This window comes from Bombyx mori, chromosome 23 (genome assembly GCF_030269925.1).
Source record: "Bombyx mori chromosome 23, ASM3026992v2".
In the NCBI taxonomy this organism is placed as follows: Eukaryota; Metazoa; Arthropoda; class Insecta; order Lepidoptera; family Bombycidae; genus Bombyx; species Bombyx mori.
In genome coordinates, this window is record NC_085129.1 from 19,822,202 (window position 1) to 19,836,045 (window position 13,844).

The 13,844-nt window shown below is 37.2% G+C and overlaps 1 protein-coding gene across 4 annotated transcripts in view; it reads left to right on the forward strand.

Annotated features, from left to right (window-relative positions):
• The first annotated feature begins 970 nt into the window (after nt 1-970).
• Nucleotides 971-13,844, forward strand: part of LOC101744426 (specificity protein transcription factor 3) — a 37,402-nt gene continuing 24,528 nt past the window's right edge. The window contains exons 1-4 of one of the 4 annotated variants that reach the window (XM_021351018.3): nt 971-1,241; nt 2,568-2,825; nt 4,095-4,164; nt 11,532-11,582. In XM_021351018.3, coding sequence (XP_021206693.1) covers nt 4,114-4,164; nt 11,532-11,582 — 102 coding nt within the window. In that variant the 5' untranslated portion in view covers nt 971-1,241; nt 2,568-2,825; nt 4,095-4,113. Of the gene's footprint in view, nt 1,593-1,659; nt 1,683-2,567; nt 2,826-4,094; nt 4,165-11,531; nt 11,583-13,844 lie in introns of those variants that run through there. The other 3 variants (XM_004930740.4, XM_062675397.1, XM_062675398.1) reach the window with 3 other exon arrangements.

Consider the following 13,844-nt stretch of genomic DNA (forward strand, 5'->3'; position numbering starts at 1 on the left):
TGGAATACGTTACTGCGTCACGGCAGAAACGGCTTGGCCGGTGTTTCCCAACGTGGGGCCCATGCTCCACAAGAGGGCAATTTGGTAATTAAGGGGGGCAATCGCACTAAATTAATATAGAAAATCTGTATTGAAATTATTCTGAATTTGATTTTCAGTTTTTTATTGTATGTTTTGACTTATCCTTTAGGCTATGTCGACTTCAAATACTTCAACTATGCGCGGACATGACGAGAAGCCACTATCTATTTTAATTCGGTTACTCAATTTTTTGCACTTTAAGAGATGCTAAAAGGTTAATAACGCACTATTATTACATATTCAAGCTGAATAGAAACTAAATTATTAATGAAATAAATTATTTTACATAAATTAATTTCTATCGGTCCCGCCAAAAATATTTCAACATCGCTAATCAACAATACAAGGTATATTTTATAAAGGAGTACTTAGGAATGCAAAGATTTATACTGTTTTGCATTTTTCAGTTCCACCACATTACATAATTAATATAATTGATTACCTACATATAAATTATTTCTATTTTGTGCTATAGTCAGGTAATGGTTCAGTAGGTAAACCAACTATTTTTTTTATACTAGTCGTACTGATTTGTATTTTCTGTATTTTAAATATACATTTAATCATTCTTCTAAAAATAAATTAATTAAAATTATAAGCTATAAATATCAAAAGACTTCCTCTGTTCATTTACCTTTTTTTTGAAAGTTTTTTTTTCGAAAGTGGTTTGGTTTTTTTTTTCTAAATATCTACAAAAAATTTAAATGGTTGAATTACGATCATTGTGCGAATATTGTTTTTTTTCGATGAGATTTTGTTCAATAAGTACTGCTACTAAACAGTAGATGGCACTGTCCATGGAAAATATGAAGAAAATCTTTTTAAGTCGTTAATGTAACTTGTAATGCAACACGTACTTCACGTTACTTGAGCGGTAATTATTTGAATAGGGTCATTGAGCTAAAATAGCATGGTTGACACGCAACGGCAGAGTATTTTGTGAACGTAATTGTCCCTGTAATCATTATGGTATTGTAAGCGTAAAGTACATTATCCGGTCGAGTAAATCGACCGAGGTAAGGCGAACGGACAATATTTTAAAATCCCGCTTAGCAACTTGAACAGTATTACAAGGCCGTTACAGCTGAGTAGCGGTCTGCAAAGCAAAATTTGCCGCGAAATCACACAAATCGAACGCATCCAGAGAACACCTTTTTGCGGTATACTTTTTTAATCCGTCTAAATTAAAATGTTGATATGTGCAAGCAGCGGAATGTTAACTAAGGTGTCATTGTAATGTACGGTTCATACAATTTTTGACATTTCAATGAAAATATTTACCTAGTGACGTTTGCGAAAATCGTTCGTGTTTTCACATGTAATTCGTTGCGGAAACTTATTTCGAAATAGTGAAAAAAAAAATTAGAAAATTCACCAAGTTTGTTTTTAATCTGTGATATATGTGTTCGATAACGGGAATTTGTGATATGAAGGCTGAAAACCTGTACAATTAGTTTAGGTAAAGAACTTTCAAAACTTTTGGCCCTTTTCATTGCAGTTTCAAGAAAACTGTAAGACAGCCTATTTGTCATTCAATCTAATTTAATAGTTCGTGTTTACTTTGTAAATTTAAATAATGAAGGTGGACAAGTTGTCTAAATGTACAAATTACAATTAAAGTAGATTTTTTTTGTTATTTTTATCAGACAAAACATGCTTTAAACTTTACATATAAACTTTTTTAGAAACTTAGAATATCAAAAGACTATATATTTTAATCATATAATATTATTCTCCATCAACATTAATTACGATTAGGAAGAATATTTTGACAATCCTTTGACTGTAACTTTTTAAATCTCATTTTTAGAGGGAATTGATTCTAAATATTTTTTTATGTTTTTCTTAATAGTGTAATAAATTACTTTGGTGCTGTTAAAATTGTTAAGTTAAAAGTTAAGTTAATTAAGTTCAAGATATAATCACTACACAGTATAAAACAAAGTCGCTTTCTCTGTCCCTATATCTGTCTGTCCCTATGTATGCTTAAATCTTTAAAACCACGCAACGGATTTTGATGCGGTTTTTTTAATAGATAGAGTGATTGAAGAGGAAACTTTATGTGAATAATAACATCCATTAAATAGTGGAGAAATCAATAATAAATTACAGTTTCCGAAGTGAAGCGAGGGCGGGTCGCTAGTCATCTATATTTGTGAAGAACTGAACAATCTCAAACTAATATCTGTTAATACATAGTATCTGCATAAAGCACACTTATTAGTTGAATTTGTAGGCATTTGCGTACATTACATCTAGTTTGGTATAAACTGAATGCTGCAGATATTCTAAGTTTGTCCAATGACTGTATTGCGAGTCCAATATTGTTTGTTGTATCAATGCTGCATAGAAACATTGCTATAGAACTTTTCCCCAAACTTTATCTACTATATCTTATATCATTTATTTACTAGGTACATCAATTAATAAGTTTATGTTTGTTTTATTCACTTTTTTAATTTGAGAAATTATATTTTTTGTTTCAGATGTCAAGAACGAACGAATTTATATAGATACGAAAAATGTGAAGAATTATTTTAAAATACATATATTTATTTAAATATAAAAACAATGACCAGTATAATGCATTAGTAATCTAAATTTACAAATACAGCTTAAAAAATTTAAAATGTTATAGAAGTTTTTTTTGTACGATAAGGCCAGTATTAGATTTAATTTATGAATAATTATGCATAATTTTACTAACAAAAACAACAAAATGCGGTTTCTGCTTGCCACACTCAGTGAGTATATTTTTACTGTATTTTTATTGTTTATTAATGCACACGAACAGAGAATATGCAGGATTACATCAAACTGCTCTGTACTGGACTTGATTATATATTCACGTTTGAAATTGGCAGGAAACTAGTATCACCATATACTGGCTCCCAGTATGTCCAGTTTTTTTATAGCCGTTGTAGGCAGATACACTCTACAGCCCACCTGATGGTGAGACGTTACCATCTCCCTTAGACGTCTACAATGCCAGGGGTAGAGCTAAGCTGCCTACTGAGCCAGTCAGCCAGTTCCTGGTACTAAGGATAGGTCTTAGTGGGATAGCCATTTCCTAATGACATAATGACATGCATGCTTTCCGGCTTGAAGAGTAAGAAGACAGGGTATGACAACGATAGACACTTTGTCGTATGGGTCAAGGTGGATTGTAGCACTGTTGAGGGCTATATTGGCTCTGACAAACAACTAAACACTCAGTGGGACTATGGGCATCATATAATGTATTTCAATAAACCGATAAATAATTGGATATCTGTAATTTGTCTTATCGATATAAATTAAATTAATAAAAAAACTGCAGTGCATTCATGAGGTTACTGATTTGACTTTTCAATTAAATATTGGATATAATAATATATGAAAAGGGTATAGTAATGTTTGTTGATATTTTTAAACACTTTTTAATCACTTTGTAGACCTTTCCATGGCAAAGTGACCTCATCACGGTACATGAACAATATATGAATAACCATATCTTTTGTTCAATTAATAAAAGATTTGGATAGACTGTGTGAAAGAGAATATGTGTGAAAATGTATGATGTATGGTAGACCTGAATGGACTAGAGGACAGCGACCCTACATAGTGAGATTAGGACATGAAGATAAAGAGGAAATTCACGTTGCTTTCAATGGAATTGGCCACAAATAACAAAACAATTTAAAAGGCTTTAAAAGGATATTGATTAAATCAAAACTCAATCACTATTCGTATGAAATAATAAACAGTTTATATTTTGAAAATACTAGAAAAAAATCAATTAATTGTATAATTTTTTTCACATTGAGCGAAGCACCAAACTTAATGATACCATTGAGTACCATTATGATCTGTGATTAGTTAGTTGGACATTTTGACCCCAAATGACGTCACACGTAACTAAGTTACGTTGCATCGAGATTCATGGAGCGCGCGCCAGTTTTAAAAAATTACACTAGGTCCAGTAGTATTTGTGGAAATTAAGTTAAATTTATATTTTGCTATTTTTTCGTCAGGTAATTCCAAAAAGCTGTTATGAAGAAAACCCTCCTTCCTCCTCCTAAAGAGAGCTTTATGGTTTACATGGTGAGTGATCATCATCTTTATTAACATACTAGCTGACCCGGCCGACTTCGTAGTGCCTCAATCGATAAATAAAAGCCCTAAACTTTTGTATAAAATAAACTTATTATAAAACAAACAAAAGGAATCCGTCCGCCGGGGGACAACAAAGTAAAAACAAAATTGTTATTTTTATTTATCTCCGAGTATTTTCATATTTATCTACCTTTTAAAACTTCTCTGGACTTACACAAATAATTCAAGACCAAAATTAGCCAAATCGATTCAGCCGTTCTCGAGTTTTAGCGAGACTAACGAACAGCTGGTTTTTACTGGTGGTAGGACCTCTTGTGAGTCCGCGCGGGTAGGTACCACCACCCTGCCTATTTCTGCCGTGAAGCAGTAATGCGTTTCGGTTTGAAGGGTGGGGCAGCCGTTGTAACTATACTGAGATCTTAGAACTTATATCTCAAGGTGGGTGGCGCATTTACGTTGTAAGTGGGGCCGTGGGGCCACTGTGCCCCCTGCCCCCCAAATATTGTGATCACTACGATACGTGGATCGTGTTTTCTACGCAGTACTAACTCGAACACGGTATTATGATGCGCCTTGTTACTGGGTGAAGGCCTTAAGTAACCGTGTCAGCTCTGTCGGACGTAGGGCAGTGGAAAATTTTAAAATTCCGTATCGTGTGACTGTACACACGCTATTATTTAAGGGTTTTTAGCCACGATTTTGGCATTTAATGGGTTTTCAATGTTTGGACATGCCAAAACCGCCGTGTTCAAAGCTGGAGACTCGGAGACCGGATTCACTGAATCAGATGCGATGGTAGATTCGGCTTTTTTTTTCTACCTATGCATCAGCATCAAGCCTTGAGTGGCTATTTCAGCTTCGCCCTAACGTGTAGGTGAGTTCACGGGGCTTAAACCGGAGTGTTGCTAACACTGGCTCTAGCAAGAGTAGTGCTTCGCAGAATCTACCACCGGATCGGAAACGCGACCTACTGAGAAGATCCGGCGAGAAACTCAGTGAGCTCTGTCACACAATTCGACGGGTTCGACGACCGTGACCGGTGCTTGTGGTACCTAAAAGCACCAAAGGTTCAGCGAAGCACTGCTGTTAGTGTCAGCAAGTCCTCTCATGTTGAGCTACATAAGCTAACCTACCAGTTCGCACGTATTCAGAATAACCACTTAGCCACCAACGTATGGCGGAATCTCGCTTACGACATTTTCAAGATAAGCTCACATATTTACAAGCTCCGAACAACAACAATCGGGCCGTCGGTCTACCGAGCAATATCACCTGCTCGGTGGAAGACCTACCATTTTTCGTTTTTCATTTAGGAAGGTATCTCCCACAAACGAATGGGCAGGAGAACTGGATATTGGACTGGACTGAGACTAGAGGACGTTAAAGAGGATAGATTACTGCGAAAATTTTATTTTATCGGTTTGCTTCTGTATGCGCCGTTCTGAAGTTTTGTTTATCATGAACCAGTCCTCCCGAGACCGGTACAGGATCCGTTGATATCGCCTGGAATCGTTGCGCTGGTGAATCCATTTTCGAAACGTATCGGCTCTGGAATCAGCTCTCTCTCTCTCTCTCTCTCTCCTCCACGGTATTCCTGGAGCCACACGAGGGTTTGAGAAAAGCGGTGTTAGGCGGCATAGCTTTTCTTGATGTCCGTTAGTATTGTCGGCCACTAGCTATAAGGCGGACTTCGAAAGATACAACTAAGCTATAGAACGAAACTTCTATCTATATCTATGGGTGAGTTGCGCCGTGATCACGTCTGCCCAAGTATAGTAATAAAAAAATTTGAACAAAATTCGTTGTCGATGGATTCGTCAAAGGGGAACCATTGCTATCAACGTAGTTTATACCACGCTTAAACTCTGGGCGCACGTACTCAGCTTTAAATCTCGCAACAAACCAAAGTACGGAACGGGGGTGACTGAAAATCAGCGCTATTCGATGCATCCAACATCACTGGTGGTAGGATCTCTTGCGAGTCCGCACGGGTAAGTACCACCACCCTGCCTATTTCTGCCGTGAAGCAGTAATGCGTTTCGGTTTGAAGGGCAGGGCAGCCGTTGTAACTATACTGAGATCTAAGAACCTATATTTCAAGATGGGTGGCGCATTTACGTTGTAGATGTGTATGGGCTCTAGTAACCACTTAAAACCAGGTGGGCTGTGAGCTCGGCCACCCATCCGAGCAACAAAAAAAAGAAAAGCATCAGCTGAGCTACCTCCTTTTGCCTTTTCTTTATCTACCTATAATAATTTAAATCTGTGTGAAAGGCAAATAAATGATTTTATTATTATCATTTTATTATAAAGGTATCATGTCTGTATTCTAATCTTGAATGTGAGTGTTACTCATCTTTAGACGCAAAACATTCGCAACCTTCGTTGGATGTTGTTCGAAGGCGGCCTTGCGTTGATGTAATACACACGGCCGGCAAGCGCGGGCAACATGTACGAGTGGTAGGACCTGTAGTACTTGTACCGCCTATTGTACATATGTATCTGCTTTTTGACTGTTTTTTTTTTTAATGTAAATTGTGCTGGTGTGCAATAAAGTGTATTCTCTCTCTCTCTCTCTCTCTCTACTTATACTGGTGGTAGGACCTCTTGTGAGTCCGCACGGATAGGTACCACCGCTCTGCTTATTTCTGCCGTGAAGCAGTAATGCGTTTCGGTTTGAAGAGTGGGGCAGCCGTTGTAACCATACCGAGACCTTAGAACTGATATCTCAAGGTGAGTGGCGGCAATTACGTTGTAAATGTCTATGGGCTTCAGTATCCACTTAATACCAAGTGGGCTGTGAGCTCGTCCACCCATCTAAGGAATAAAAAAAATATATTGCTCTTACTAAGCTTAGTCTTACCGATTTCTCTCATGTTTTGAGCCCCTACTAAACCGTACGTAACTAGAATAGCCCCTTAGGATTGTGTTCGAAAAAAAATGTTTTGTTCCTCAAATGGTTATTGACTCGTGGATGTCTAGATGAGATCGGTATTAACGATAAGATTGCCCATTCTACTTTTATATGTATATAATGTTTTTATTGAAATTGGTGTATAAAAAACATACATACAACAAACATACAAAATACATGTAACACAAAGTCTAGCCACCCGCTCTTGTTCGCTTCGGGAACTGTAAAGGGTTTTTTGTAGGACTATTGAAGATAAACTTTTCCATTTTACATTATATACGTGTAACTCCAACGGTTTTTGCGGCGCACGTCAGAATAGATGGCAAAGGGTACTTTTTTTTTTTCTCTTTTACTTGACGCTTATCGTTATATTTTTTGTAATTCACACTATCACTACATAGTATAAACCAAAGTCGCTTTCTCTGTCCCTATATCCCTATGCATGCTTAAATCTTTAAAACTACGCAACGGATTTTGATGCAGTTTTTTTAATAGATAGAGTGATTGAAGAGGAAGGTTTATATGTATAATAACATCCATTAAATAGTGGAGAAATCAATAATAAATTACAGTTTCCGAAGCGAACCGAGGGCGGGTCGCTAGTATCTTTATAAGTTATAGCCTATATGTATATTATTCTGAAGTGTAAGCTATATTGTTGTAAAGGTTCATCAAAATCCATTCATTAGTTTTTGTCTAAAAGAATAAAAAACATACCATACGTTCTTACAAACTTTCGCGCTTATAATATTAAGTAGAATAGTTTACAGAGAGCGTTCAAATCATATATCATGATTATGTAGGTATAATAATTGACAAGCAAGCGATAAACTGTAATTTCTTTGCGTCGATAGATCCCATAAATTCACAATAGGTATCATTGTTATGCGTTTAGAAAGGTTTTCCTTAGATAATCAGTCGCTGATCATTTCCCAATTAAATATAAATTAATCTTATGCAATCAATCAAATGTAATCAAATCTTAGTTATATAATTTTTATTATTTTTGTTGTTAATGCACTGTCGATTGCACCTATAATGGAGGTGACATTTGCCATGAATTTTTGTCAGTTTCTCAATGATTTGTATTGAAGATCACTTTGTTGGTGCAAAATTTTTTTTTATAGCTAGTTGGGTGGACGAGCTCACAGCCCACCTGGTGTTAAGTGGTTACTGGAGCCCATAGACATCAACGACGTAAATGCGCCACCCACCTTGAGATATAAGTTTTAAGGTCTCAAGTGTAGATACAACGGCTGCCCTTCAAACCGAAACGCATTACTGCTTCACGACAGGAATAGGCAGGGCGGTGGTACCTACCCGCGCGGACTTACAAGAAGTCCTACCACCAGTAATTACGCAACTTATAATTTTGCGGGTTTCATTTTTATTACGCGATGTTATTCCTTCACCGTGGAAGTCAATCGTGAACGTTTATTGAGTACGTATTTCATTAGAAAAATTAGTACCCGCCTGGGATTCGAACACCGGTGCATCGCACAACACAAATGCATCGAAAGTCTTATCCGTTAGGCCACGACGACTTCAAAATATATTATCCTTATCTTCTATCTTTTTCTTCTTCTTCTCTGTATATATAAAAATTAATTGCTGTTCGTTAGTCTCGCTAAAACTCGAGACCGGCTGGACCGATTCGGCTAATTTTGGTCTTGAATTATTCGTGGAAGTCCAGAGAATGCTTAAAAGGTGAATAAATATGAAAATGCTCGGAATCATATAAAAACAAAAATTTGGTTTTTTCTTTGATGTGTCCCCTGTCGGACGGATTCCTTTTGTTTTTTTTTTAAGTTTATTTTATACAAAATTGATTGAGGCACTACGAAGTCTGCCGGGTCAGCTAGTAATAAATAAATAGGATAAAATAAATAAAGGCATTCAAATTTATGTTGAACGAACAAGCTTGACAACATGCTGTACGTTCTTAAAGCGTGTGCGTATCGTTTCGAAGGTGCAACGCGTGCGAATCACACGGCCGTAACTGTATCGTGGGAACCTAACATTTCGTGCTTTCACCGGACCATCGGCCGGCCACCATAACCGTTCACCGTCGCCCGGCTTGTCCTTAAACGTTTACGAAATACGCATTCGTTTTAGTAAATCAAAGCTGGATAAGCGCGAAAGCTATGTGTCACGGTGCTTTCGGTTTAGCGGCGGCTGCGCGATGTGAATTTTGTTATGTCATTTGGATTTTGTTGAGAGCCTTGCTACGGCGCGCCGCGGGTTTTATCCACGCAAATAGACTGTAATAGCGTCTTTCCGCATTAAAAGTGTACAATTTCTAAAAATATTCGAAATTGAGTTAGTATGCGGAATAATTTGGTATCACCAGTATTTTTCTCATAAATACTGTCAAAAGAGCGTAGTTAAGTTTTTTTTTTTTTTTAATTTACCCATTTTTTTAATACAATTAACAAAATTAATACATAATTTTATCTTACTTTCAAAGACAGATAATGTAACAGGTAAAAAAAATGTTACAAAGATGATTAATATTAAAAATATCACATGTTAAACCTTTAAAACACTCTCCTGTAAAATTAGTAAGTTTTGAGATTATACAGTTTTAATGCGAGAAGACGATATATTGGACCTGCATTTAGGTGAGGATGTTATAAAATCCCTGAAACATTGAGTTAGAAGATAGCTCTCGATTGTTTTGCTACAACGGTTGTAACGGCTCTCGAATTACTGACGTCAATGAGCGACGGTAACCACTTACCATCAGGGCCGTACGCTGGTCTGTCTACAAGAGCAATAAAAAAATTAAACAATGTTTGGTCGTAACGTCAAAGGAGGCAGTTCTTCCACCGAGCGGGTTGTTCGGTGTACCAGCGCTCTGAAAGTTTATTAATATGCTTTTATTAGCTTCAGACGTATGTATGTTTGTAACGGTATCTTTGAACATGATTTTGACCCCCTTCAAAACGTCGGATTAACTCGAAATTTGGTATACTTATTAAGGACGGATGATAATTCAATATTAAAAAAAATATTGAAATTCAACTAAAACATGAAAAATAAATAATAGTTTAAAAAAACTAACCAAATACGCTTTTATCGAAAATTCAACTAATAAATAACGCTTTTTTACAATAAAATCATTTTTCTTACACTATTTTTAATTCAAATTTATTAAAATTTATTTTCTATGTTTTTGTCGGATTTTCTATAAAAGAGTATTTTGTTAGTTTTTTTAAACTATTGTTTATTATCCGGAACTTGTGAATACGCAAACATAATATCTTGACAATGACCATAGTGTTATTCCGATATCTGTCGAATATCTTCTGTTCTATGACGGCTGAAAACAATAGAAAATCAACTTTGAGTCTAATAGAGAATTTTCAAAATCGGTCCAGTAATAACAGAGATATGGGCGAAGATATAAGTTCAGTAAAAAATAGTTTAAAAAAAGTAACAAAATATGCTTTTATAGAGAATCCAACTAAATAATAGAATTTTTTTTTTAATAAATTTGAATTAAAAATAGTGTAAGAAAAAATGTATTTATTGTAAAAAAGCGTGGGGTGCATGGTATCAGTAGTTATAATATCATTTATTTTTCATTTTTTAGTTGAATTTCAATTTTTTCAATATTTTGTTTTTCAATTTTTGTGTTAAATATTGAATTGTCATCGGTCCTTAATAAGTATACCAAATTTCGAGTTAATCCGACGTTTTGAAGGGGGTCAAAATCATGTTCAAAGATTCCGTTACAAACATACATACGTCTGAAGCTAATAAAAGCGTATTAAAAAGGAAAACAATCGAACCTAATTAGGCGACGAATACCGGCCTTTTTTTAAATTTATTGCTTACTTGGGTGGATTTTGAAGTCTTCGTGGCCTAAAGGATAAGTTGTCCGGTGCATTCGTATCTAGCAATGCAACGGTGTTAAAATCCCGCAGGCGGGATACCAATTTTGCTAATCAAATACGTGCTTAACAAATGTTCGCGATCGACTTCCACGGTGAAGGAATAACATCGGGTAGTAAAAATGAAAAACGCAAAATTATAATTTGCCGTTACCAGAGCCTATAGACATTAACAATGTAAATGCCATCACCCGCCTTGAAACGTAAGTTCTAAGGTCTTAGTTTTTACAGTGGCTGCCCCACCCTTCAAACTAGAGCAAAGAGCATTACTGCTAAATGGAAGAAATAGGCCGTTGTAACTATACTTGAGACCTTAGAACTTATATCTCAAGGTGGGCAGCGCATTTACGTTGTAGATGTCTATGGGCTCCAGTAACCAGCTAACACCAGGTGGGCTGTAAGCTCGTCCACCTATCTAAGCAATAAAAAAAATAGTGTGGTATCTCCCATGCGGACTCAAAAGGCGTCCTACCTTCTAGTAAAAGGACCACCTGTTTGGAGGTCGACTATAAACGCTTAGAAATCGATGTTTCTTTTTGTTTCAGGGTGACAGAGGGGGCGTGGGGCGTCAAGCCACCGTGCCGCCTGCGACTGAGGTAAGACTTTGATATTTCGCAATTGTTATTAAATAAAATTACTTAGTTATACTTGTGTATGTTATCCCATCGGGTGGGTTCGATGCGATACAACGTGTCCTAATTTGATTTAGTTTTTTTTCTTTGTCTATCTACTGCCAGTATACTCAAGGGATTATGCTAGCTTCACCGTGTATAGGCGAGCTCACGGGGCTCAGCCTGAGAGATTTTGTCAAGGTCTGCCCTAGCAAGATCAGTGCTTCGGATTCATTCGCGAAACAGCTGCTCTTGAGTTGTTAGGTCTTCTTTTTGGAGGCGCTCGGGCAGCTGTTAGCCAATCCCACCCCTCCTGGCTGAGCTTTTGCTCGCGTACCTGTCCTGGTGAAATTGGAAAGGCCTCCGGGCCAAAGTAATCCCTCAAACATAAAAAAGAAAGAAAAAGAAGGAGTAGTGCTTCGCTGAATCTACCACCGCCTAGGAATCGTATACTATCCGCCTCTTTGTATTAAGTTTTTTAGTATGGCAATCAGCTCCGTGCGATGCCATTGTTGCCAGTGTCGAATTTATAAAAACCTTTAGTTTGTTGTGTATATACCGACTACGAGTATGTATATGGAGCGGAATGAGTTGAAGTTGATTTATTTGAGACTTGAATCTATTCGGATAAAATAGAAATAGTCGGAATTTACTAAGACTTCAGCCGGGTTTTTCGAAATAACTCAAGAGAACCCCAAAAAAAACTCGCTAAAAGCTGACTTCCCTAAGCTACTTGGTAGCGCTAACCATATATTGGACGTCAAAATCGCAACCTGTATGATTCATTAGGAATACAAGAGACTAAATCAGGCCCAATTCAGGCAGTGTGGTGGTGGTACCAATTGTGCGGAGAGAGCGTTTAAATGCCTTCTATTTCCGTGTTATGTTATACCAATTCGTGAACGCTTGCACCACACTTTCGTGGCCCTGTTTAAGGTAATATACTCGCCATTGATATTCGCCATACTAAATCAGATAAACGACAAATCAATGGATCAATTAGGCGCGATACGCCATCTTTGCGCGGGAATCGTGTTCTGTATTCGAACGTACATCAAATTAGACCGTTAGAGAATTCGAAATTTGAATATCGGATCTTATATTACGTCATCGGAGGATTACTGTTTTTTTTTAATTAACTATTTCGCCTCAAAGTTTAGTCGTGTTTCGATTCCCTCCCTCTTTCTCCAACCCACAAAGGGGTGCGTTAAGTGATTGTTCAAGGAATCAAAAAAATGTTTATCAGTCAGCTTTTTTTCCCTACCTATTCGCTGGTAGCCTAAAGTGGCTATTCCAGCTACGTCCGGACGGGTCGGTGAGCTCACGGGCTCAACCTGAGAGAATTTGCTAACACTAACCCTAGCGAGGGCAGTGCTTTACAGAATCTACCACCGGATCTGAATCGCGACCCACTCAGAATAACGTCAGTGAGCATTTACACCTACACGGCACACTCATAAAAGAACAATATTGAAAACAAAACTATTGTTATCAATCTTGCCCTATTGTTCATGCTAAATAGCCAAGGTAAAATCGACCTAATCTTCAAAACGTACACGTGGTTTTGCTTGAACGAACCACTTCAAATGCACGCAAAGGGCCCAGCGCAACTGGAACCCTCCCAATCGTTCACTCGCTATCGACCACCGTGTCAACGTTAACCGCCATTTCTAGAACGATTTCGATATTGAAGGACCTTTTCAAGATGCAGAATATGAGGGGCTTATAAAAATCGACCCTTTTAAACTTAAGACATCGTTGCAAATACTTCAATGCTCCGCACGGAAACAGGGTGTGGCTTGTTGCAATGCTGTTAATTATATATCGCGCTCATCTGATGAGCCGCTAATGGGGTCAAGTGAAGGTCCCTCGGCTTGGCGTTAAGTACTTTTAAAGTATGAACTGGCTGTATTTAAGAATCGAATTATAAGTTTTTTATTTAGACCTTGAAGGGCGCTTAAGTCGTGAATTAACACCGATTGGGATTGGAGTTTCGTAGTTGAAGGCACTGGGCAGGAAACTAATGGGTTAGGCCTTTATCTTTTGGCCAGGTTTGGACAGAATTGTAATACTTTGATATAGGGGGCGCTTAAGTCTTTGTGAATTAACACCGATTTGATTTGTAATTTCGGCGTTGAAAGCATTTGGCAAGAAGCTAATGAGTTAGGTATTCTATCTTAGTGCCAGATTTGAACAGAATTGTGATAACGACGGCATACAACATGTCCTACCATGAGGAGTGCTGTT